This window comes from Eublepharis macularius, chromosome 18 (genome assembly GCF_028583425.1).
Source record: "Eublepharis macularius isolate TG4126 chromosome 18, MPM_Emac_v1.0, whole genome shotgun sequence".
NCBI lineage: Eukaryota > Metazoa > Chordata > Lepidosauria > Squamata > Eublepharidae > Eublepharis > Eublepharis macularius.
The window spans coordinates 10229148-10256496 of NC_072807.1; the positions used below are offsets into that span (position 1 = coordinate 10229148).

General features: G+C 45.7%; 1 protein-coding gene across 4 annotated transcripts in view; it reads left to right on the top strand.

Moving 5' to 3' along the window:
• STXBP5L (syntaxin binding protein 5L) overlaps positions 1-27349 on the top strand; it is a 100040-nt gene that overhangs the window by 62294 nt on the left and 10397 nt on the right. Inside the window, exons 16-23 of one of the 4 annotated variants that reach the window (XM_055002687.1) lie at positions 1396-1568; positions 4383-4508; positions 10130-10281; positions 15241-15312; positions 18847-18915; positions 20525-20695; positions 23882-24121; positions 25092-25455. In XM_055002687.1, the coding sequence (XP_054858662.1) occupies positions 1396-1568; positions 4383-4508; positions 10130-10281; positions 15241-15312; positions 18847-18915; positions 20525-20695; positions 23882-24121; positions 25092-25455 (1367 nt within the window). Of the gene's footprint in view, positions 1-1395; positions 1569-4382; positions 4509-10129; positions 10282-15240; positions 15313-18846; positions 18922-19332; positions 19337-20153; positions 20199-20524; positions 20696-23881; positions 24122-25091; positions 25456-27349 lie in introns of all 4 variants that reach the window. The other 3 variants (XM_055002689.1, XM_055002688.1, XM_055002690.1) reach the window with 3 other exon arrangements.

Consider the following 27349-nt stretch of genomic DNA (forward strand, 5'->3'; position numbering starts at 1 on the left):
TTTGGCCAGTTGTCTGGGAAGGCCCTCTGTTAAAACTGGGTTTGAGCTTGCTGATTATTCTGCTTTCACAATTATATATATATAATTTTTCCAAGATAAAAAAACAGTAAAAAACAGAGCCCAGTATTTTTTTTTTACTTATCTGTGAAAGCAAAACATTTTCCTGGGCCATACTCTGTTTCTCTACAGTGTCTTTGTGTTTCTTTTCTTGATATACATCATTACTGGCCAGATAAAAGGCTCAGGTAGTCATTCATGTGAAAGACCTCTGCCTGAGACCCTGGGGAGGCTATAGGATTAATTAATTATTTGGACATAAAATTCGCATTGGAGCAAAATACAAGCAATTGACTCTGGTTCTTTATTATTGCATGGACATGTTCTTTCATGATAGGGCAATTTGGCAAATCTTCCATAAAGAACTGCAGATGGGAAAACATTAAATCTTGCTAACATAAAAGCATAAATGTGGGGTTGGGAGCTCTGTAAAAAAAATAGCTGGAAGCCCCTGGCTCGATGTTATAATAAACTGCAGGGGAGAACAAGTTTTGTCTGCATGAGGCCAGACCATTTGTTTCTCAGTGTCTAAGAGTCTCTGTTTCAAAGATCTAAATACTTGTAATTCATCTAACATAAAGAGAGAGTCCAAAGATATACCAATTGATTGTATTTTCCTCGAAATTAAATGAAAATTAATCCAACAACATCAAAGAAATATAATTACTAGGTCCTCCCCTAAAATGGAGGCGTAACCAAAATGTCAGTGTCAATAGCCAGAGTTTGAAGTTCCGGCTATCATCATCATCACCACCACCACCACCACCACCACCACTGTTGTTGTTGTTGTTGTTGTTGTTGTTGTTATATTCTGCTCTCTCCACTTGTGCGAACTATTTATTATGTATATCATAATAGCAAAAGGCAGGGCTTTTTTTCAGGGGGAATGTGGGGGAACAGAGTTCCGGCACCTCTTGAAAATACTCGGCAATAGTGCTTGAAAATAATATGGTTTCAAAGAATCCCGTGTGTTTCTTCCTCATTTTCCTCTTGAGAGTTCCACCACGTCTTTTCCCAGAAAAAAAACCATGGTAAAAGGCAACTTTACATGTTCACTCCTTGTTAGTACTTTATCTTCTAACCTCAAGTCACTTTTAAACTAATGAGCATACTTTCTATCTAGGAGTGGATTTCAATGGGGCCTCTTGTTGACTTAGTTCTGGCACACCGTGCTTCATGTTTCCCTTTCATTTCGGTTGAACTAGTATCAAAGAATTCTTCTGAGCGCCATTTCTGGACCTACATTCAGGCCTATTAATTTTATTCCTATTGATTTGCCTTTTTGCCTTGGGAAATTCTTTGATTTCATAAAACAACATGGATTTTAATTTCTTTAAGTCCTTAGAGGTGCGACTTCAGAGCGAGATAGAAGATATCATCAGCCCCGAGACAGAAATGATTCCACCATTTCCAGATGCATCGTCTCAACTTCCATCTTTAAAAGATCTCTCAGGCAGTACAAATACCATGACATCTGTGGGAACAATGAAAGACAGTATTCCATGTCTCAGGTACAACTCTTGATGTTGGTTGAAAGGTTTATTTTCCTCTCCCTCTCTCTCTTTTGTGTCCATTGCTGTCAAAATTCATTCACGTTGCCAAAATTCATTGCCTTTGCTTATTACGACTCTAAGTGCCATGTACTTTGATGGTGCTGTCTGTAAATGAATCTCGGAATTGTTGGTTTCTATGTTAAGCTACATGTGAATACAGGCACATTGTTTGAGGATGCTGTAACATTGCTAAGAGTCTTTCTAAATGAGAGCCAAGCTACAAGTGACGCCTGATACAGGTTGGACACTTGTCAGCTTCCCTCAAGTTCTGATGGGAAATGTAGGCATCCTGGCCTCACAGCTTGGCTCTCCATTTAATTGAAGTTTACAGAAACACACACACACACCGGAAGGGAAGGGGGGGCACCTGCCGAGAGCCTGACGCCTGCACTCCCCTCCTGACCGCATGTTCTCCCTCCCATAGACTGCCGCTCTGTAAACTTCAATTAAATGGAGAGCCAAGCTGCAAGACCAGGATGCCTACATTTCCCATCAAAACGTGAGGGAAGCTGACAAGTGTCCAACCTGTGTCAGGTGTCACTTGTAGCTTGGCTCTGAGATGAAGTACATGTGGAGGCTCAAGTGAAGAGAGGCGCAATGCTAGCCGAGAAATGTAGGAGTTTAAAAGGTGGAGCCGAAGGCTTTGTCAATTTCCCTCTCTACAGAGCTGGCAAAGAGGATTGCCGTAAACATGACATTAAATTAGCATTTGTAGCAAACGTAAGGTTGGATCCTATCAAAAAGCTTGTGAAAGGAACTGATGTAGTAGATATTTTCCTGCCTCCCCTCTTCCCGCAGCGGAGGATACCCTCTCAAATAGTAAGGGGACTCTTGTGAACCAAGTGCACAACACTGCAAGAAGGCACAATAAGAAAGAGAAATGTTGACGTTTCCCCCGTCTCTCTCTTTTGCTCTTGGAGAGGGAAGCAGAAGGTGATTTCACTCTCACGGAGGCATTTTGGGGCAAATGGGCTGCAGGGAGATGGGGAGGGATCGGCTCTACCGACTCCTTCTGCAAGCGTCCCTCCAGGTCCCAGCTCATAATAAGGACCAAGGAATAGAAACTACCAGAGGGCAGTTCCAGATATTCCAAAGCTGGGCTCAGGTTAATAGCGCAGTTAACCCTTATTGAAACCGACAGTCTGAATAGGATCCAACTGGAAGAACGTCCTTAATTCATTTGTAGCTGGAGATCGTCCAGCTATGCAACTGAAGTCATATTTTGTTTCATAGCCAGGCTGGAAATCTCACTCAAAAGTCAAGGAAAGATGCTCCATCCAGGTAAACTCGGATGTGCTTTCCCACCACTCATCTTCTTATCCCAAAGACACCCCATCAAGGGAGAGCCTTTTTCAGCAGAAGCCAAATAACTGCCTTTTTCAAATTTACTGTCCCAGCCATAAGAGCTATCGTCTCGTGGCAAGATAAGCCTGGCCTAGCTTAACAGGGGGTGGATTTCACAGCCCTGAGCCTTTCGCACAGAACCTTCTCATTTAATCCCAAGCAACTCCAACGAAGAGGGTCTCAACTACCAAGACGAGCAGAAAGTCTGAACAGAAGAACAGAAGAAGAGCCCTGTTGGATCAGACCAGTAGTCCACCAACATCCCATATTATGGAGGGCAGGGAACAGTGTCAGTGGGAGATGCTCTAGGTCTTCCCCTGCCCACCTTTTCCCTCTCTTAATTGCTTCTCCCCAGGCTGATTTCCCACCAGCAGGGTTCAAAAATCACACTTCTGGTCCTGAGAGTGAAAGAGACATTCCCAGGATCCTCCAACCTCAGAGCCGTTCGTGGTTATTCCACTAGGTCCCCCTTTAATCTACCCACTGGAGCAGGATAAGCAAAGAGTTAACACCTGAAATTCTGGTATTCTGATCTAGATATTTGGTACATGCTTGGGTGCTGCCTTCAGTGTTTTCTTTTTTAAAATAGTTTTTATTAAGAATTTTAAGCAGGATATCAAAAGATATCAAAAGAAAAAATTAAAAGACAAAGCAAACAGCAACAACAACAAAAATCATTATTATTAAAAAAAGAAAGAGAAAGAAAGATAGGAATAAGCTCCAATGTTCTCTGTGAAGGATATATAGGTAATACATGTTATACTCTGACTCCAAAATTACCATAAATAAATACTTTTCCTTTCCCTCTAATCATTTTTTTTTGCATCTTAATCTTCAAAAGCACAAACCATCAGTTCATTTCTTTCATGCAAAAAGTCTATAAGGGGTTTCCTGGTAGCAATACATTTAGTTAATGTCTTTTCCCTAATCAAAGAGGTAAGCTTGGCCATCTCTGCAAACTCCATCATCTTCACCAGCCATATTGTAAGTAATATTGTGGTTTTCCACTTTTGAGCATATAACAATCTTGTTGCCATTGTCATATATAGAAATAATGTACCATGAGCAGTTTCCAGCTGTTTATCCATTAGTCCCCCTAGAAAAGCCTCTGGCTTCGTTCGTTTATGAGTCTTTAATATCTTCTGACTGCCTCCTGTGTTTTTGTATCTGTGTGTTTTCATGTGTGTAAACCCGTAGTGATGGTTATGAGCTACTAGGCAGTTGCCAGGAACAAGGAATCCACAGGTGGGAAAAGGATCAAGCGCTTACTGCTGCCACTTCTCTGACCCTGATTCTTTCCCCCATTTCAAAAGGGCCATCAGAGCAATGTTAAAAACACCTCGAGTTAGCATGTCTCGTTTGACCTCAAGATCTCACACAGTTGGTCTTTACTAATTTTGTTCACTCCATTTCCCTTTTTCTTCTTAGCGTTAAGACTCGTCCGGTGAGGATGCCTCCTGGTTACCAAGCAGAACTTGTTATTCAGTTGGTGTGGGTAGAGGGTGAGCCTCCCCAACAAATTACCAGCCTGGCAGCGAATTCAGCGTATGGATTGTAAGTTAATCCAATTATCTCTTCACAAAATAGGCTGCATTTTATTCAAGCAGAGAATGTGTGCAGTTTAGCCTTTGCTCTTCTTACTTACATTCAGCAACCTGAAACATGGCTCTTTGGGGAAAGAGTCTTTGGAGTCACTGTCATCCGTCTCCCTTAAAGGACTGATTCTTTCACATCTTATCTTTGCCCTTTTTGTTAAGATCTCTCCTTGTAAAATATATTCTTTTCCTTCCTTCCTTCCTTCCTTCCTTCCTTCCTTCCTTCCTTCCTTCCTTCCTTCATTCATTCATTCATTCATTCATTCATTCATTCATTCATTCATTTCAAATTTGTATTCTGCCCTCCCTGTGAACGGGCTCAGGGTGGATAACAACATATTAAAATATATTGAAAAATATATTGAAAAACAACAGCCAGATTCACTCAGATACCCATGTTTCACTCTGCAAGCGAGTCTGGAGGGCAGAGCGACAATTCAGCTCTGGTTTCATTGACAGAACAAGTACTGTTGGCTCCTCTGAATTGCCAATTTGCATTTATTTATGGTGTGAGAAAGTGTCAAGATCTGCATTTCAATGAAGGGATATGGGAGGTAGGAGAAACTGGGATACTTTTAGCAGTTGAGGAGGAGCTGATATTGAACATGTGAATGTGCTCATGTGGAGCAAATTGAAGTGTGACTATGAGCCAAGCTACAAGTGACGAATTACTTTTTTTTTTTTTAAAGAATTTTTATTGGATGGGTTTACAAACATAAACATAATAATCATTATCATTTTCCACCCCATTGCATTTTCCCCATCCTAGGGAATGGGGAAAATTACATTACAATTACGAATTACATTTGCCTGGCAAGTGAACAGACTCATGTGTATTCCTCCCTGTTCACTTGCCATTCACTTGCGCTCCACTTGATCAAGTGGAGCGCAAGTGGAGCGCAAGTGAACAAGGAAGAATACACGTGGGTCTGTTCACTTGCCAGGCACGTGTAATTCGTCACTTGTAGCTTGGCTCTGAGTGAGTAAGTGTATGGGAATTTGGAGGGGGGACACGTGAAATGAGGTTCACTCGAGCATTCGTAAGTACTTCATAATGTTTATCTCTTCCCTGAGAACCTGAAAAGCCCCTGTCAGTTTGTGTAGACAAAGCTGGTTTTCAGAAACGGAGGCTGATTTCACGCTAAGGATTTCTCATGTTTCAGCCACCTGACTAGTACGGTTTTTTTCCTTGCTTCTCCATGACATCATCCTCTCTTTGTGTGCAGATTGTTAACAGCCTTTTCCTTCCACACACAAAAACTGCTTTATTTTAAACCTGTAAAAACCTGATTTTCCTGGGCAAGGTGCACCCACGCAGGCAGTTTCTTTTTTTCTGAAGGGGAAACAGCAGAATCGAAGGTCTCCAGTGGAAGTACTAGTCCATTGGTGACTGCAAGTAGCCAGTCTCCAGCAGAAATTAATAGGGGTGTGCACCCCCAAAATATTCAGATTTTCCATTTTGGGTTTACCCGAAGTGGGGAAAAAAATTCGGAAATACCCAAAGCCAGAATTGGAAAGCTGCTTTGGATTCGAGTATCTTAATCACTTCATAAAGATTCGGAGCATTGCAAAGTGATTCAGGGGGGCTGGGCTTTCTCCCAGCACCCCCACCCCTCACTCCTCACTTACACCCCATATCCCCTCCACCCCACTTACCTAGCTAGGCGAGGAAGCCCAGAGCCGCTGCCTCCGCTACTGCTGCCACCTCCTCTGGGTCCACAATGGCTCACAGGGTGGCTGGGAAGGCTGGAGTCACTTCATCTGGCTCTTCCTGCCCTGTGGCGGCCATTTGAGGGGCAGGAAAGTCCTTCTCCACCTGCTCTGCTGCCCGGTGGCCCCGCAGGGCTGTTTGGAGGGCTGGAGCTGCTGCCACCGTCTCCGTGCTGCTTCCTCTGGGCCAGCAGCAGCCTGCAGGGTGGCCGGGAAGGCCAGAGCCCCCTCCTCTGGCCCTTCCTGCCCCTCAAATGGCCACCACAGTGGCCATCAGAAGGGCAGGAAAGGCGTTTTCGCTTCTTCCGCTGCCGTGCAGCCACGCAAGCCAGCGGAGAAGGCCGGAGCCGCCTCCTCCGGCCCTTCCTGCCTCTCAAATGGCTGCCACAGCAGCCGTTTGAGGGGCAGGAAGGGCCTTTTCTGCCTCCTCCACTGCATGGCCCTGCAGGGCTGCATGGGGGGCTGGAGCTGCCGCTGCCACTCCGCCTCCTCCGGGTCCGCAGCAGCCCACAGGGTGGCTAAGAAGGCCGGATCCATCAGCATGTGGCCCCGCAGGGAGGCGGGAAAAGTTAGAGCCACTGCTGCCATGCCGCCCCGCCGCCTCCATGGCTGCAGCTGCCTGCTGGGCAGCTGGCCACCTCTACCACCACAGCGGCAGGGCCAAGGTAAGTGGGCGGTGAGGTGGGGGGAACTGGGGCTGGGTGTTGGGTGGGTTGGGATGTTTAAAGGGCTCTTCTGTTTGCAAGCGGCAGGAAAGGGATCCTTTAAACTTCAGCTGTCAGGCAGGGGAATCCCCCCTCCTGCCAGCTGAACTTTAAAGGGACCTGCTGCTTGCAAGAGGCAGGGAAAGGGCCCTTTAAACTCTGCCCCGAAGCTTTCCGAAGCAACCTGAATGCTTTGGGGAAGCTTTGATTTGGGGTATTTTACCAGAATCGGAAACCCGAAGCGCACACCCCTAGAAATTAACATAACACAAAAGGATCGCCTGCCTTTTAGACAAGGGGAGGGGATCCTTGCAGGCTCTGCAAGTGTGAGGTTTTTAAAAAACGTTGTTAAAGGTGTTAAATTATTATCTAGTGTTACTCATACTTGTATGTTTAAACAAAAATTGGAAGAGAATCACTCACAGTTCAGCCTGCCTTTCAGGAAGCAGGATGAGAATCATCAGATGTATCTGCAAATATGTGGGATTTTTAAAAAGTGTTTTTTAAAAAGAGAAAACAGATTGCCCTGGGATGTCTGGAATCTCCTCTGTAAGGGCAATTTCATACAAATCACATCAGCAATCAGTCTATCATGGTGTAGCCCAAGTGTCTGACTCCTTAGAAGACAGTTTCATGTGCTCGTGTGTGTGTGTGTGTGTAAAGGAGGCCATATAAGAATCTCTCTGCACGAGACGCCTCGTGCATGTTCATCACATGTAGGGAGATGCAATGTTAGCCGGGAAGTGTAGTTTAAAAAGACAGAGCCGAAGTCTCTGTCAATTTCACCTCTCTACAGAGCCAGCAGAGATTTCATCTTTGCCTCCCCAAAGACACCGTCATTTTTATCTCTCCAGTCTAAAACTGTGGAATGGCAACCAGAGGGCAGCAAGGAATGGAAATGGGCGGGCGCTGCTGGACCTGAGCCCAGTTAAAGACTAACCATTTTCATTCTAGCATGAGCTTTTGTAGTGTAAGTTTTTCAACAGATATGTGAGCTGGACCTCAGCTGCCAGGCAGGCCATCTGGCAAGTACATGCACACTCACTGCACAAGCACACAGTTATGGAGGAAAAAACAGAGTCAAAAGTTATGACATGGGAGAGGTGCAAGGTATGGCATTATTATGGAAAATTCAGATTTAATCAAGACGTTCAACTTTGCAGTTAAGTGGGCGTAGTGCAACCCCCAGTGTTATGCTGAGCTGATTAAGGCCTGTAATGGCTGAAGGATCATGAAACTATGTGCTTAAATAAGAATCTAAGGCCTGATTGAAAGTTGATGCTGGCAAGGCAAAAAAAAATGCTCTGGTTTTGCACATGCACAGAGTCTCAGGGTGCCTCTAGACAATCCTTTTCCTCATGGGCACGCACTCGTTTTAACATGCTCCCCACAATCACATGGCAGCTGCAGGCAACTGCTTTTAAAAAAAGGAGAGCCTGAAGTGGCTTGAAACAGCACCACAGCTGGCTCCTGCCTCCCTCCCAGCGGAGTTTTCTTACGTGCAAACAGTACAGGGAGAGTGGCAGCAAAACTGGTGAAATAACTCCTCCCTCATGGTTTTCCTGCAAGAAACCTGTTGGTGGGGAGGCAGGAGCCTTTCCTCTCCTGGCAACACCATTACAAGCCCATTTGGGCTCTCCTTCTCCCTTTTTTTTTGGAAGAAGCAGTTTCCCCACAGCTGCCACAAAAGGGTTCTTCTGCTCATGCATAGAACAGCAACTCAGTTTAAGCAAGATACTGGCCATGGGCCAAGTTAGATGGTTCAGTTCTTTTGCCTCATCCTTATTACATATATATCAGTCCTTGGTGTATGTAATGCAGGGGAGACTGAGGAAGATGCTTTAGCGCTGACATTCTTTAAAAAAACAAGGCACCAGGAGTAGAGGGTTCGCTTGAAACTAGATGAGCAACAAACCTGGATAAAACAAAATGTTTGCAAGAATACTGAATGAATGATTGACAATAAGTAGATTTTATCTCTATCCCGTTCGGAATTGAATCTGGTCGCACCATAATTTGCATTGGCATGGTTCTGCAGTAGGATCCGGCCATTGGCTTTCCTCCTAGCTATGTTTGTGGTTTCTATGGATACATCTTTTTCTTATACTAAAAGACAGGGTTTTTTCTTACGAAATACCCGAGTCTGCATTAATTCAGCCTGTTGTTTTAAAAAAAAAATTAAAAGGTTGGCTTTTTAAAGCTAAAAGTCTTAGAATGTTCCTTCACTGAACTTCACTAATCTTGAAGCTTCAAATGGTTTGCATAAATTGGAGTGTCACAGGAGTCTTTGTGGCATGAAGTCTGAGCCTGTATTGGGGGCAGGAAGTATTAAGAAGCTTTATTGTGGGTTCCACGCATACTTTACAGCAAAAGATAATTTCACCTTCTCTGACAAGTTAAGAGTCTTCCTGCTTTTCTTTCCTCAAACTAGTGTGAGTTATAAGCAAATGAGTCTATTAATGTTTTGTAGCAGAGGAGCAAAGTATATGTTAGGCACAAAAACATCTAATTGTAATCGATACTGGGGGATTCATGCTAAATGTTTTCTCCTTTGGATATTTCCCCATGCGCGTCCTTCCCCAACTAGAATTCTTGACGTGCTTGTTAGTGAGATGAGTATGATTGGGGTGGTGGTGGTGGTAAGTGGTTGTGAGAACCTGTGAAGCTCAAGAAGGACAGAGGAAAGAAGGTTTAGGTCCCATACAGCTTGGAACATCACTCACACTTCCATTGTGGATCACCTCTTATAGCCAGGGCTTTTTTCCCAGTGGAACTCAGTGGGTTGCCAGCACAGGGGGCAACTCTTGGCGGGAGGTAGTACCTCTGGTACCACATGCATGTGCGCAAAGTGCGTGCATGCTCTCAGGATCGCACAACGACATCACTTTGGGTCAGCTGGAACAAGGGAGGAGTTTTTAAAGTTTAATTTGCCCTTGGCAAAAATGGTCACATGGCTGGTGGCCCCGCCTCCTGATCGCCAGATAGAGGGGAGTTTAGATTGCCCTCTGCGCCGCTGTCTGGAGATCAGGGGGCGGGGCCACCAGCCATGTGACCATTTTCAAGAGGTGCCGGAACTCGGTTGCGCTGCGTTTCAGCTGAAAAAAAGCCCTGCTTCTAGCCAATAATACCAAAGTACAATATCTTTGAAGAATGTTTCTTTTCTCAGAGTTGCATTTGGAAACTGCAATGGTTTGGCTGTTGTGGATTTTATGCAGAAGATCACGCTGCTGAGCATTGGAAGCCCCGACCTCTACGGATCAAGTGATCCGTCTCAACGTCAGCCTCGCTCTCCTCGCAGAAGCAAGCAGTTCACTGCAGGTAGGAGATAAAAGAGAGAGTTGGGGTGAGCTTTCCGTTTATTGCCTGTGGCATTTGAAATAAGTTTGAAACGCATGTCTGTATGCTAGTCAGAAGAATGCATATGACAACCTTAGAGGCATCTGACTGCTTGTGAAGTGCTGATACCTCAGAACTGTCCAAAATTGTGTGACAGATTAGTTCAGTTCCTGTGGAAAGCTGATCTCTTAAATGGATTCCTGCAGTTTTTTAAGAAGTTCGACATGGACAACTTTCCTGCTAATCTGCACGATGCTCAAGATTAACCTTCTGATTCCTTCCTTTTTGTGAAATAATTATGAAGTGAAGTTCTAAACCCATCTGTTTTTTCTGCCTTTGTTTGCTTTTTAATCACAAACCAACAGAACAAGCACTACATAACTGTGTGGCATGCATACAACATACCAGAGATCCCTTGTTGTATTGTTTCTTCTATTTTTAAAATTAGGTATTAATCAACATCCAGTTAAATGAAAATATGGTGTACACCAGGATTTGTATATGGGTAGCAAAATGTTGTAACTCTTATTTTCAAATTAAAATGTTCCAGAGACAAGAAATGAAATAAGTAGTTACTTAGCATGTCTTCAAAATATTTTGCTAACCCAAAATTCAACAAGGTGTGAAAAAACAACCTTGTTAGACAGCTCAGATGTAAACTGTGAAGGTTGGATAAAAACTGCAATTTTGGCAAAAGCTTCCATTGTTGTAATCTATCCGTGAGGTTCTTAAAATATAAGTTATACTGTTCATTAGGAAAAATACAAGAGATGAAATGCCTCCTTGTAGCCGCAGGCTTTCCCCTCACTCAGTTTACATGCATACATGCGCAGATGGTTGGTGGCAGGGCTTTTTTTCAGGGGGAACGTGGGGGAACAGAGTTCCGGAACCTCTTGAAAATGGTCACATGGCTGGTGGCCCCGCCCCCTGATCTCCAGACAGAGGGGAGTTGAGATTGACCTCCGCGCCGCTCAGCGGCGCGGAGGACAATCTCAACTCCCCTCTGTCTGGAGATCAGGGGGCGGGGCCACCAGCCATGTGACCATTTTCTCCGAGGGCAACCCACTGAGTTCCACCACCTCTTTCCCCAGAAAAAAAGCCCTGGTTGGTGGAGAAGATAAGGTAAAAGGGAAAAGAAGAATATTCATGTCTCTTCCTGTCAACCTATCATAAACATCCATTTTATTTATTTGCTCATTTATTTATCATGTATTTTATTCACCTAGACAGACCCACTGTCTCAAACACATCCATACTCTGTTCTCTGTACATACACAACTGCACACTCTTGCACTCATACCCACAGTTTAGGGTTACTATGCTGTGGAGGTGGTTTGGGAGCAGATTGGGGTGGGGGGGAAGCCCATAGCGCTTCTGGCAATTCCTAGAGCTACCTTCCATCTGTTCCAGGTTTTCACTAGAAGCAGGGCTTTTTTTTCAGCTGGAACACGGTGGAAAGGAGTTCCAGTACCTCTTGAAAATGGTCACATGGCTGGTGGCCCCGCCCCCTGATCTCCAGACAGAGGGGAGTTGAGATTGCCCTACGCGCCGCTCCAGCAGTGCGGAGGGCAATCTAAACTCCTCTCTGTCTGGAGATCAGGGGGCGGGGCCACCAGCCATGTGACCCTTTTCGCCGAGGGCGATTTAAACTTTAAAAAAATCTCCCCTTGTTCCAGCTGACCCAAAGTGGCGTCATTGTGCGGTCCTGGGAGTGTGGGCGCACTTTGTGTATGCACACGTGGTACCCAGGGGCACCACCTCCCACCAAGAGTTACCCCCTGTGCTGGCAACTCACTGAGTTCCACCACCTCTTTTCCCAGAAAAAAAAGCCCTGGCTAGAAGTAATGTATACACAACTGCCTTTTAAAAAATTCTCTTCTTCTGCAGCTTGGAGTAGCAAGTAGGCAATGAGACCTGAGTGCAGGGAATTCCCTGTCCCAACCAGGGAACTGGCAAGCCGACTACATGACTTCTGCATGCAAAGTACCTCTAAAGCTTTCCTGTATTGGAATTGGTCGCTGAGCATTTTGTCCCCAGCTGGCTGCATCCAGCCAGTGATGGCTCTCTTGTGCAGTGATGGTACAGAAGCGCATGCATTGGCAATTGAGCACCCACACAAGGATATTCTCCGTACATTTCTTGATTATCCCTTTGCATCCACCAGAGGGCTTTTGCTGGCTAATTTCTTTTAAAATGTAGCTGCTATATTACCATATTTACTCAAAAGCAAGACGCCCCTGAATGTAAGATGACCCACCGAAAAAAAAAGATAAAAGTAGATAACCCAGAATTTAAAATGACCCCTCCTACAAAAGTATGATCAATTTTTTTTATTCTATAGTAATCAATATACAATAAAAATATAGTCTACAGAAGAAAATAATTACTTTCACTTTTTGCACCTCTTTGCATTGTGATTGTTCACAAGTAGTATTGGAGCATGTTCTATTTCAAATTTTAAAAAGCAAGAAACTGGCTCATTCATCATGACCATTGCTCATCTTCCAACATTATATATGCCATCAAATGTCAGCAGTGCCCTTCAGCTCTCTATATAGGACAAACACGTCAGTCCTTCTGCAAAAAACAAACGGATATAAATCTGATATCAAAAATCACAACATTCAAAACCAGGGGGAGAACTTTTTAATCTTCCATAGCTGAGTTAGAAGTAGTAGTTCACAAACAGAGAAACTTCAAAGGAAAATTATAGCGCGAGATCGCTGACATTGCAAATTTGGAGCAATGGACATCCCCTGCCCCCCCGCACGAGCTTAATAGGGACATTGGATTCTTCTCTCACTACAGATGATGATTTTCTGCTTTTCACACTCCTGTTCTAGCAAGATAATTACAGTATTATTATTTATTTATTTGTTTATTTATTTTGACTTATATCCCGCCCTCCCCACAAATGGGCTCAGGGCGGCTCACATCATAATTAAAATGCAATAAATTAATATTCGGCTTTAAAAACAGATTTAAAAACTTATATTAAAATACTCTGGTGCCATTATATATAGGCTACTTTGGATACTAATAAAAGTCCTGCATAGGTCATAGCTGTGGGTAAAACGCATAGCCGAGGGCAGTCATAGAAGAGGTAGTGATCTTAGGTAGGATAAGGGGGGACACCCGCTGGTCCTCAGCCAAAGGCCTGGTGGAACATCTCCATTTTACAGGCCCTGCGGAACTGTAATAGGTCCCGCAGGGCCCAGATCTCCAGTGGGAGAGCGTTCCACCAGGCTGGGGCCAGGGCAGAAAAAGCCCTGGCCCTGGTGGAGGCCAGCCGGATGTCCCTCGGGCCGGGGATCACCAGGAGTTGTTTATCTGTGGAGCGGAGCGCCCTGCAAGGGACATAATGGGAGAGGCGGTACCTTGTACCCTTCTTTAAATACTCCTCCTACCTTCTGGCTGGATGAAACCCTACATACTTCCACTTCTAAATGTATCTGTAGGAGGGAGCTTTGACTCTCAAACGCTCATCCCCTGGAAATCTAGTTGGTCTTTAAGGAACTACTGGATCCAAATCTTGCTCTTCTATTGCAGACCAGTACCGCTACCCACCTGAATCTACCTGCATGTGCGATGAATCACCTCTCTCACTCAGCAGATCTGTATACCTGAGTGGAAGGCAACACTCCCGTCTTTAGGGCGCCAAGAACTTTAACCTTTAAAAAGTCTTCCTTTTGAGTAAATACAGTATTATAGTGCTATACTGCTATAGTGGTAATACTGCTATAGTAATGTGGTATCTAAAGATTTTTTTTTAAGCCAGCAAAGAGCTGACAGTGCAAGGTGGAAGGATAATGTGTTTGAGGAGACAGCAGGAGTAAAATGTTACGAGGGTGGAGGAAGGTTCAAAAGTATGCACTTTCCCATCCATTACATGCTAACCTGCTTTGATGACAATCTGGCTGTTTCCACACGTCCTTGAAGCGATGGCCCCCTCACCGAACACTGGGCCGATTCCGCACAGCTTACCTGAAGCCGGGATGTTGCGGAACATGCCGGAAAAAACACGGAAGATTGTGTTTTCTCATTGTGCGATGTCGCGCAAAACTCACACGAGAAAACGCGATCTTCTGCATTTTTTCCGGCATGTTTCTCAACGTCCCAGCTTCAGGTAAGCTGTGCGGAATCGGCCCGTGTCTCTGTTTTCAAAATTGTTGCAGGCTGTTTGGCTTGCGTTTTTTCAGCACCTTTTCTGGGAACACACTTTCCCCTGGTCCCCAAAAAGGCACTGAGAAAAATGGAGGCCAAACAGCCTGCAACAGTAAATGCTTCCTTTGCTACTAGGCTGGTCAAAGTGCAAAAGCCACCCCAGTCTTAGGGACGTATCTTGGAGAGCCAGTTTAGTGTAGTGGTTAAGAATGGCAGGACTCTAATCTGGAGAGCCAGATTTGATTCCCTACTCCTCCGCTTGAAGCCAGCTGGGTGACCTTGGGTCTGTCTCAGCTCTCTCAGAGCTCTTTCTGCCCCACTCACCTCACAGGGTGATTGTTGTGAGGTGGGTGGGGCACACACTTTGTAAACCACTTTGAGTGGGTATTAAGTTGTCCTGAAGAGCGGTATATAAATTAAATGTTATTATTATTAGTTCCAGTGTTGCAGCTGACTTTAGAGCCAATTTCAGCTCCTGCATAGTGACCCACGTAATCTAAAAATCTTGCTAAGAATAACAGACCCCTTGAGACTATTCCAGAGCTACACTTCACCTCTTGCATGCTCTGTCTCTTCCTCTTCCCCATCTCCTTTTAATCAATTCCTTTGGTACGTCTTGTGAGTCCCAAAAGGATCTGCAAAAAGCATCTATGAAAGTACCTGTGCCTGAGCATGCCTAGATGCTGGTTCTGGTATCACTTCCTTTCACTTTGGACTGTTTTCTCTCTCTTCCCTCTGCCTTCTGCTGGTGCTGGTGTGTTCTGGCATGTCCCAAAGACAACTTTTGCATGCGCGGCCTCTCTAACTTTTATCCTGATTTAACGAAACGGATCCGCACTTCCTATCAGAGTAAGTCCAATCACAATTAGGCCTCGTGCTTTGTCAAGACTGGTATGTGACACGAATGTGTGCTGTCAGCACATTCCGCATGCATGCTCTTCCGTTTTCTTTCCTTTTGGATGTAACGTGAAACATGTTTGTTCTGGTGGCGATGTGCAGTGTGTCTCCTTAATTCTGATTGTGCTTCCAGTTAAATATGTCGCAAAGAGATTCGTTGATGTGGGTTTGTGGAATCGATTATTCTGTCCTATCACATAAGCAGAAATTTAGAAATTAATACAAAACCAAGAGATTTCCTGTTACCTTTTCAATGGCTGGTGTCAGAGGCTGTCGAGGTGATGTAGTTGCAATCAGGGCTTTTTTCAGCAGGAATGCGGTGGAATGGAGTTCTGGCACCTCTTGAAAATGGTCACATGGCTGGTGGCCCCGCCCCCTGATCTCCAGACAGAGGGGAGTTTAGATTGCCCTCCACGCCGCCGAGTGGCGCCAAGCAACACGGAGGGCCATCTCAACTCCCCTCTGTCTGGAGATCAGGGGGCGGGGCCACCAGCCATGTGACCATTTTCTCCAAGGGCACTGAGTTCCACCACCTCTTTTCCCAGAAAAAAAATCCTGGTTGCAATAGTCAGCAACGTGCCAAAGGATTGTCTGGAAACGTGGAACTGTACTCCTTAACACCCCTCCAGTTGTAGAGAAGTCGAAAGCTTTTTTCGTCAGAAGGTCTAAGTTAATGTGGGGAAACAGTAAGGTCAGGAGTTCTTTCACAGAGACTTTGGACTTCACAGAATGTTTGGTGCAAAATGAGAAATCTCTCTCTTGGCTTTTCTGGAGAACTTGGGTTGTAGCCTTCGGTGCAAGAGAGAGAATGAACCTCTCCCTTTGTATGGCTGTCTGCTGTCAGTCTCTAAATTCCCTGTGACAGGCAGAGAACTCAAGATGTGGAGAATCTGACATGAAGAGAAAGGTCTAATAGAAAGGTCTAACTTGAGGTTTGGATTGCCAACCTCCAGGTGGTGGCTGGAGATCTCCCAGAACTACAATTGATCTCCAGTCAACCGAGATCAGTTCCCCTGGTGAAAATGGCTGTCTTGGAAGGTGACTTCTATGGCATTATACCCAGCTGGGGTCTCTCCCCTCTCCAAACCATGCAGAGCCTTTTGGGAGGCAAAGATGAAATTAACAAACCCTCTGAGGAGCGATCTCCGCTGGCTCTGTCTTTTTTAACTACCCTCGTGTAGAGAGGTGAAATTGGCCCTTGGCTCTGTCTTTTAAAAATACGCTTCCCGGCTAACATTGCGTCTTCCTACACTTGAGCACGAGACATTCTGTACCAGCTGGAGTCCCCTCGCATCCCATTAGGAAAACATATGTGATGGGGTCTTTTCAGCAATGATGATAGAAGTTTGGAAGCCTGTCACTTTGGCCCCTTCTGCAGGGACCTTTAAATGGCAACTGAGGGCAGCTCTGCTCTGGAGAGCCTTTTGTTTCTGAGTTGTGCCGTAACGGTGACTGGAGTTTCCTTACGCTGTGTTGGTCTTTTTGACTTGCCCCGCTCCGGGCATCTCTGTTTGTTTTCCTGTTTGGTTTTAATGTTATTGTTTGTTTTTCTTTTTGGGGCTTTTCAAATGTACAAGATGCCTTGAGGCTTTGGGAGAAGGCATAGGATAAATATTTTAATATCAATCAATCAATCAAAATTTATTTCGAGACAAAATCAGGGCTGTTTCCACACAGCTTACCTTTGCTCGTAAGGACCCGGTAGATCGCGCAAAAAACGTGGAAGGTCGTGTTTTCTCACGTGAGATTTGCGCAATGTCATGTGATGTCGCACAAATCTCACGCAAGAAAACGCTATCTTCCGCGTTTTTTGCACGATCTACCGGGTCGTTACGGGCAAAGGTAAGCCGTGTGGAAACGGCCCAGCTTCGGAGAATCAATAGTAATAGTAAAAACAGAAATGAAGGAGAAGTAAAATAAAACAGGGGAGGAACATACAGGGCAGTGAGCCCAAAAAAGTAAGCACAAATTGTGGGAGATGGAGAGATGGTACCTTCCTGTGACAAAGAAGTGAAATTATTGAATATTTTAGATCTTACCTTCAGGGCCCTCTCCTCAATCAGTTTTCCAGTCCTTAGCCTGCCCTACATGGACTCTCCTCTCCCTAAATCTCCTCTCCCCAAACTGACAACATTTATTTACCTCATTGGACTGGAAACATTTTATTGTTTCCTACTCTCTGAGCAATTGGAATGTCTGAGAGCATTTTACGACATCGCGGTTCAATCCCAATCGGTGTATGTTGATTGGTGTCAAAGGCCTCAGGGCTCACGATTTTGATATATGTTAAATCAAAACCATAGTTTTCTCTTGCAAGATGTTTTCTCAAAGGCTTCCTGTGGAATGCAGCGACTATTCATAGCCTTATTGTCTGTCACACATGTGTTCAAAGATCAGGATTACTTTTAGGAAAAAGAGAAGTGAAAGGTATTCAAAAATTTAAAGTCAAAGTTGAGATCCATCTACTCAATCTAGGTAGATGGATGTGTAGATGGCGTCATGGAACAGGCCTCACCAGGAATGCCAACTTTGAGTTGAGAAATTCCTGGAGATTTGGAGGTAGAGCCTGGAGACAGCAGAGTTTGGAGGAGACCTCAGAGCCAAGCTACAAGTGACGCCTTACACAGGTTGGACACTTGTCAGCGTACCTCAAGTTTTGATGGGAAATGTAGGCGCCCTGGTTTTACAGCTTGGCTCTCCATTACAGCTGCAAGACCAGGATGCCTACATTTCCCATCAGAACTTGAGGGAAGCTGACAAGTGTCCAACCTGTGTCAGGCGTCACTTGTAGCTTGGCTCTCAGTGGACTATAATTCCATAGAGTCCACTCACCCATGTCTGGGGGCCACACAAAGAGTCTGTCTACAGGAGACATCTTACACAAGGATGCTCAAGTATAGGGAGACGCAATGTTAGCTGGGAAGTGTAATTTTAAAAAGACGGAGCCAGAGATCACTCCTCAGAGGGTTTGTTAATTTAATCTTTGCCTCCCTGAAAAGGAGGCGAAATTGACAGAGCCTTCAAAGAGGCGAAGATGAAATTAACAAACCTGCTGAGGAGCAATCTCTACCGGCTCTGTCTTTTTAAACTATGCTTCTCAGAGAACATTGTGTTTCCCTTCACTTGAGCGTGCTCGTATAAGATGTCTTGTGTAGAACAACTCACAGATTGAGGATGGGGCCAGTCATTTGCTTTAGGTGGGGTAGAGTCTAGTGTTCAGTTCACTCCTTCCTCTGAACAGAAGTTCTCAATTTGGTTGGAGCACAGCCAGGCACAGAGACCACTGGTGCGGCACCTGCTTGTGCAAGAGCTTCCTCATCGACCAGTTTCCACACTTGCAACACCTTTACTGTCTCTGGATGCTAGTCTAGTTCAGTTGTTTTGCTTCCTATTACAGCTATTACATCATCTATTATTTGAAGTAATGGAATTCGGCCGTGTTGATATTGAGATATATATATATATATTAATCCTGTATTTTGTTAGGCCTTACTGAGCTGTCAGATGGCCCCGTTTCACTGGAGCTGGAGCGCTGCAAATCCCCGACAGCTTCAGGTAAAAGTTAATGGCTTGCTACTCACCAGTTTGAATGAGATTTGCTTGTTTCTTCATTGTTCTGTTGCACTGGGGAAGAACTTAACTCTGTTATGGTGCAAGGTTTTTAAATATAGCGTGCAGAAAAGTATTGTTAACTGGATGCAGTAGATTGTGAAGTATGTGCACCAGGGCTTTTTTTCAGCTGGAACGTGGTGGAACGGAGTTCCGGCACCTCTTGAAAATGGTCACATGGCTGGTGGCCCCGCCCCCTGATCTCCAGACAGAGGGGAGTTGAGATTGCCTTCTGCGCCATGCGGAGGGCAATCTCAACTCCCCTCTGTCTGGAAATCAGGGGGCGGGGCCACCAGCCATGTAATCATTTTCACCAAGGGCAATTTAAAATTTTAACCCCCCCTTGTCCCAGCTGACCCAAAGTGACGTCATTGGTCCTGGGAACTATGCACTTTGAGCACGCACATGTGGTACCGGGGGCACCACCTCCCGCCAAGAGTTGCCCCCTGTGCTGGCAACCCACTGAGTTCCACCACCTCTTTTCCCAGAAAAAAAGCCCTGATGTGCACAATCATGGGGTGGGATATTATGGATCTGTTCCACGAGTGGTCCAAGAGTTGTCAGCCACAGTTGGCAAACCACTGGGAGGTATTCAGGGTGGGGATAGGTATGCCAGCGTCACACTGGCACTCTACATCACTTCGCTACAACTGATAGGAAGGTATGGCAGCCCTCTGAGGGCGTAACTCTAGAACTAGCGACTGTGTACCTCTTTAGCTCTTTGAACTCTACTTCCCAGCCTTCCAAATGGCTTTGAATATTATATGGACATAGCGCATGATGATTCACACTTCCTATGGAATGACCAAAACAGGAATTCTAGTATATATTTAGCTGTGACATAGTGAATATTCCATACACTTGTGAAATTCTCATCACTTCATAGTAAGAGACAGGGCTTTTTTTCAGCAGGAACGCTGTGGAACGGAGTTCCGGAACCTCTTGAAAATGGTCACATGGCTGGTGGCTCCACCCCCTGATCTCCAGACAGAGGGGAGTTGAGATTGCCCTCTGCGCCATGCAGCGCGGAGGGCAATCGGAACTCCCCTCTGTCTGGAGATCAGGGGGCGGGGCCACCAGCCATGTGACCATTTTCTCCGAGGGCAACCCACTGAGTTCCACCACCTCTTTTCCCAGAAAAAAAGCCCTGGTAAGAGAGATGCTCAAGTCCAGGCATGTTTTAGGGCCAAGCTAGAAGTGACGACTGACAAGTTACCCTTGAATGGCAAGTGAACAGACTCACGTGTATTCCCCCCGTTCGCTTGCACTCCGCTTGCACTCCACTTGATGATTGAGTGGAGTGCAAGTGGAGCGCAAGTGAACAGGGAGGAATACATGTGAGTCTGTTCACTTGCTGTTCAAGTGTAACTCGTCACTTCTAGCTTGGCCCTATGTCACACATCACAGTGTGATAGAAGTGTGTGGGCTACCCCTTTGGGTGTCCCCATGGCAGTTCTTTCATATCCTTGTCCCCTGCTTCTGTGCAGTGACCGTTATGATTCTGAAGTACCAGTTCCATGCATAAACTTATAGTTCCCTCCCACTCTCATTACAGATCACATAAACGGGCACTGCACAAGCCCCACTTCTCTAAGCTGCAGTTCTGGAAAACGGCTCTCTAGTGCAGATGTCTCAAAAATAAACCGCCGGGTTCCTGGAAAGCCTCCATTTAGGAAAGCTCAGTCTGCAGCCTGCATGGAGATTTCTCTGCCCCTTGCAACAGAAGGTGCGTGTCTCTGGGTATCAGGTCTCTGTTACTCTCTTCTGGAAATGTTGTTGACATGCAATAATTGTGCTTGCTACACTTTATCCAAACACAGCTGATTTAAAAATAGGGATTATAAGTTTCTCATATGGATGAATATCTTTTGGCCCTAAACCACTATACCCCATCTTTGAACGCTATCTTCATTTCTGTGAAGCTGGACATTCTTGCCATTCTCAAACACTTCTGTACCTGGGCCTCAACATAAAGTATCTCTTGATACATATTAGATGATTTCCAGGGGTCATTTTGTAGAAAAAGAGCGGCAGGAACTCATTAGCACAACTCATTAGCATATGCCACACCCCTTGCCATCACCAGAAGTGTGTCGTTAGCATAACTGATTTGATCGGGCCCGGAATGGCCAGGATTCGGCTGCTGCCAGACGGGGGAGTGTTCCCCCACCTGGCAGTGGCCCGATCAGGGCTGTTTTGTGGCCATTTTAGGCACATTTTGGCCTGGATTGGGCCCAAAATGGCCCAGATCAGTTCGGTGCCAGGCAGGGCAGGGGTTCCCTGCCAGGCACCCACCCAATCCTGGCAGTTTTGGCCCTGGTCCCAGCCTAAGTGATCCCCAAATGGCCAAAAATGGATATTTGGGGCTTGTTTGGGCCCAGATCAGGGCTGAAACTGCCTGGACCTGGTCAGTGATGGGCAGAGGAGGGTTCTCCCACCTGGCACCAACTCAATCCCAGCCGTTCTGGCCCTGATCCCAGCGGAAATGGACCCAAAATGGCCCAAAGTGGCCATTTTGGTCCCTGTTGGACCCAGAATAGGGCCAAAATGGCCTGGATCGGGTCAGTGCCAGGCAAGGGAGGGCTCCTCCACCTGGCACCAATCTGATCTGTGCCATTTCGGCCCAAATCCATGCTGAAACATGCCTAAAATGGCCACCTGACACTGATCCAGTCTCGGTTGTTTCGGCCCCATTCTGGGCCGTTTCGGCCCCAATCCAGGCCAAAATGGGCCGAAAATGGCCATTTTGGGCCCGGATCAGGGTCTCCTGGCTGTTTTGGCCCCAATCCCAGCAGAAATGGGCCCAAAATGGCCCAAAGTGGCCATTTTGGGCCCTTTTGGTCCCAGATCAGGGCCGCTTCAGCCCCAATTGAGGCCAAAAGGGACAAATTGGCCGAAAGTCAGGTCAGCGGGGCCACCTGACACCTGACCTGTTGAGGGAACTGCCGGAATGACATTCTGGTGCGTTCCCCCTCAAAATGAGCCCTGATGATTTCTAATTTACAAAAGGCCATGTTATTGTATTGCTGCTTTGTTTCTTCTTCCTCTCCAAGACTATTCTATTCTGGGTCACTAAACTCCCTATTTGACATGCTTAGCAGAGAGGCCAGGTCATATCTGTTTCTAGTGTACAGAAACATCCTCCATGATCTTTTTGGTCAAGACCAGCAACTGTTCCCTTTATATTCCTGGCCATATCCATGACACCCTATCCTCAAGAACTTGAGGAGTGGGGTGGGGGAAATGGCTAGGAAATGGCCTCCATAGTGGCACTCTAGAAATTTCTCTGTGTCTCTGATCTTCATCATAGAGATTAGTGGAAATTCCTAGAGCATCACCTGGAAGTGACATCATAACCTACCCACCCTCCACCCTCCCCAGGCATTGCTCTCACAATCTCCCAGCGTTTGCCAAGGCAGTGCTTGCAACTAGGGATGTGCACTTTGGGTTTTTGATTTGGGTTTTTAACACAAGTTGGGCCTGATTTGTAAAGATTCGGGATTCCCAGATTAGCTCTAGCATTGCTGAGCTGATTTGGGAATCCCAAAGCAAAGCTTTCCGAAGCAATTCGTATCGCTACAGGAAGCTTCAGGCAAAGTGGCAGCAGCCACTCCTGCAGCACTTTTCTAGCTGTTTGCATTGAAAACAGCAAGAAAAGTGCTGCTTGCTTTCAAACTTCCTGCCCTGCCCCTTTTTTCTCTCAATGGGAGGAGGAGGAGGCATGAAAAGGAGTGCTTTCGAATGCCCCACCACTTCCTTCACCTGAAGCAGCAAGAAAAGTGTTGCTTTGAGCTTCGATGTGCTCCGTAAAGATTCCCAAATCTTTACAGAGCATACCGAAGCGATTTAAACACATGAATCCTAAAGTGATTTGCTGCTTCGGGATTCCAAATTGTTTTCTCGCTTCGGGTTTATCCAGAGAAGGAAACTAGAGTATTTTTCTGGTGCATACACCTACTGGCAACCTTATCTTACTCTCTGTTCTTTGGTCTGGGCAAATGCACCTTGGGAGAGCAAGAGGGCAGGGCTTTTGTTGTTACTTTGTATTTTGCTTTTGTTGCTGTTGTGACAAATTATGCAACTAATATAGTTTGAAAAAAAGTGAAATATGAAACACGGTGAATGCGTGAAGCCCTGGCCTACAATGATTATGATCGCTGTGTTCAGCCGGCGTCATCATATTTTTCAGATAGTTTATGAGATTGTGAATACAACCAGTCTGGTTGTTTAGACCTTTATCTTTTCTGTAATCATGTGGGCTCGTGTGGTGCTGTGTATAGAAGATGATCCGATTGTCAAAAGAAGAGTGCACGCTTTGCATGAACAAGTTCGTGGAGGAGATGTCCATCAATGGCTACCAGTGGCTAAAGATAACCTCCAGATACAGAGGCGGAAAACTTCAGAATACCAGTGCTAGGAGACAACATCAGGGGAAGGCCTTGTCCTCTGTGTCCTGGGCAGCCGGCTAACCACTGTGTAAAACAAGGTGCTACACCAGACAGACCAATGGTCTGATCCGGCAGAGCCCTTTTTACATTCATTTAAAAGACCTCTCCAATGACTAGGATCTCGGGCAGGTAGAAGTTCTACCTGAGACCCTGGAGAGCTTCTGCCAATCATAATAGACTCTTCTGGGATAGCTGGACTACTGGGCTGATTCTACATCGCTTACCTGAAGCCGGGACATTGCGCAATGTTGTGGATCATACCGGAAAAAACGCGGAAGATCACGTTTTCTCACGTGACGTCGCGCAAAACTCGCGCGAGAAAACGCAATCTTCTGCGTTTTTTCCGGCATGATCCGCAACGTTGCGCAACGTCCCAGCTTCAGGTAAGCCGTGTGGAATCGGCCCTGGTCTGACTCAGTGTAAAACGGCGTCATATTTCCGAATGTATTACTTTTTTAAAACAGAAAACAGAGAAAACTCCTTCAGCCATTCCCGAAGCTCCAGTGTCTCCAGTATTGACAAAGAGTCTAAGGAAGCCATTACAGCTTTATACTTCATGGAGTCATTTGTACGGAAAAACGACACCACAGTTTCTCCGTGTCTTTGGATTGGTACTGGCCTGGGTATGGTCTTGACAGTGTCCCTTAACTTACCCACAGTGGATGAACTGAGGCATACAGAGCCCGTCACAGTTTCACCAAGTGGTAAGTATTCTCGTTTTCCATAGTGTTTATTTTGAAAAGAGTGTAGCAATGACTATCACTCACAGTAGGGGTGTGCAATTTTGTATACCTAAGCCGAATAAATATCCGAAAAATACCTATTCGGTATTTTGGATACATCTGGATACATTCAGCTTATTCGGGTACATTTGGATACATTCGGACATTGTTTTCAAAGAGAGTTTTCAAAGACAGAGCTACATGGGATTGCTGGGGGAGAGGAACTTAGCAGGGGAAGGAAGGGAAGGAGAAGGGCTGGTAGTTCATCTCTCCGTTGAGACTGCAAGAAAGCAATTGCAGAGTTCCTCTCCCCCAGCGATCCGATGCAGATCTGTCTTTGAAAACTACAGTTCCTAGGTAAAATTGCATCCCTGACACGTTAAAAAACGTGTGTCTGGTCTCACTTGTAGCTTAGCTCTCAAACTGTAGCTTCTCCCATGCAGCTAGGAGTCACATTGGCCCCTAGAGGGAACAAGCTGATCAGTTTGGTGTAGTGGTTAAGAGCGCGGGACTCTAATCTGGATAACCAGGTTTGATTCCCCACTCCTCCACTTGAAGCCAGCTGGGTGACCTTGGGTCAGTCACAGCTCTCTCAGAGCTCTCTCAGCCCCACCCACCTCACAGGGTGTTTTGTTGTGGGGATAATAATGACATACTTTGCAAACCACTCTGAGTGGGCATTAAGTTGTCCTGAAGAGTGGTATATAAATTGAATGTTATTATTATTATCTCTGGATTTCCAGGTCACCTCAACATACAGTTTTTGTGCTTTATCTGTCAGCCATACAGTGGTGGTAGAGCGACATGTGTGCATGCATGCGCACGCACACACACACACACACACACATCCCTGCAAGCATGGACTGACATATCTTAGAAGTGCTTAGCACAAGTCAGCCGTGGGCAGCTGGTCTGGGGTGGTTTATAAACAGTGTTGAATTCTGTTTTATAGGTACCGTTCTGACACTGAAGGGAGCGGTCTTAACTTTTGCATGCCTGGACTGCACTGGGACCTTGATACACCCTCCCTACGAAGCATGGAGAGACCCCAAAAACAACACCGAGGACAGCGAAAGAGCAAGGAAAAGGAAGCTGGTCATGCACTCGCCATCCTCCTCACAGGACATGGGAGACCACCAGTTAGTGGTCATCTGCTCTGAGAAGCAGGCTAAAGTGTTCTTGCTGCCTTCCCAGGCATGCCTCTACGTGCACAACATCACGGACACGTCCTTCCTGTGGCGAGCGGATGTGGTGACCCTGTGTGGCAGTGTTGGCCTGGCGTGTTTCTGTGCCAATGGGCACATCATGATTCTGAGGTACCTGGTGGGGTTTTAACCCGGGCAGAAAAAGAATAACGCGTCACAGGATCATCAAGGGGAAGGGAAGAGCTGACCATCTGGTCAACAAAGTCTTGGAGCTGGTGACAGTTTCTTAAGGGGCACTCCCTGGTGGCACCGTTCCCAAGGAAGACTCTCTTTCTGGTCCTGTTATTCTTTTATGGATGCATGTGATAGTGGGCAGGCAGTGTGTGCAGTGGTTAGATTAACACCAGGGAGGCTTGGGTTCAAAATCCCACTGAGCCATGAAGCTAAGTGAGCCAGTCACTCTTTCTCAGCCTAACTGACTTCACAGTGCTGTTGTAAGGACAAAATGGAGGAATGAGAGAACCATATACAACTGTCCTGAGTTCTTAGCATTGGTGGTGGTGGAAAGTGCCCTCATAGCTGACTTACGGTGACCCCTTGCAAGGTTTTCCAGGCAATAGACTGACAGAGGTGGTTTGCCATTGCCTGCCTCTGCAGCCCTGGTCTTCCTTGGAGGTCTCCCATCCACTTACTAATCAAGGCTGACCCTGCTTAGCTTCTGAGATCAGGCTCACCTGGGCTATCCAGGTCAAGGCTCTAAATGAAATTCTGCCCTCAAGTCATAGCTGATTTATGTCACCCCTGATGGGGTATTCATGACAACAGACTAATAGAGGTGGTTTGCCATTGCCTGCCTTTGCAGCCCTGGTCTGCATTGGAGGTCTCCCATCCAATTACTAACCAAGGTTGCCCCTGCTTGGCTTCTGAGATCTGACGAGATCAGGCTCACCTGGGCTACCCAGCTCAGGGCATTTACATTGGTAGAGTTTAAAAAATGAAATTCTTTCATTTGGATTTATTGCTCACCTCACAAGTCAGCTGGATGGTCAAGGCCATTCTATAACAAAATTCACAGAGCTGTGTAGCGTAAAACAGTAAAATATTGGTATGAAAACCCAACAGCCTTTTAAATTTTATTCACCTTTTTTAATTTGGTGTGCTTGTCGTTTTATATCCAAGTTCTGGTCACTAGAAGCAAGTGTGCAGAACCTCAGAGGCTGGTTTTTAAGGCATCAGAAGAACATGGAGCCAGTTCTCTCCCGTGCAAGGAAGCTGTGTGTTCTCTAAGCTTGAGTCCCAGTGCTAAGGCAGAGACACTTTATGTGTCTGTACCACCACACATGTGACAGGATACAGAGCTGGTTCACAAAAATTAATCTTGGCTCTAAAAGCAAACAGATAGTGAACATTAAAAAATCTTATTTTTTTTTAAATAATCCAATTAATGAATCAATCAATCCTTTATTGGCATAAGATGGAGCATAACATACAAGTTGCTATAGGATAACAATTGAATAAATATACCATCTCTATATCTCATCACAGCGCAACTTTATAGGATATTGTAAAAATATTGCCCCCTTCTCAGTTATAGGAGCCCCATGGCGCAGAGTGGTAAGCGGCAGTACTGCAGCCCAAGCTCTGCTCACGACCTGAGTTCAATCCTGGCGGAAGCTGGGTTCAGGTAGCCGGCTCAAGGCTGACTCAGCCTTCCATCCTTCCAAGGTCGGTAAAGTGAGTGCACAGTTTCCTGGGGGTAAAGTGTAGATGAATGGGGAAGGCAATGGCAAACCACCCTGTAACAAAAAAAGTCTGCTAAGAAAACGTCGTGATGCGATGTCCTCCCATGACTCAGTGCTTGCACAGAGGACTACCTTTACCTACCTTTTTCTCAGTTATATCCAGAGAGCAGTCATTCAAGATAAAATGAATCTTAATAGGGCTGGAGAGTTCCGCCAAAATAGAATTTAAACATTTAGTACGAATTTCTACATAAGGAGGACAATAAAAAAGGATATGTGAAATCGTTTCAATACAGCTTAGCTCACAGGGACAATACCTAACT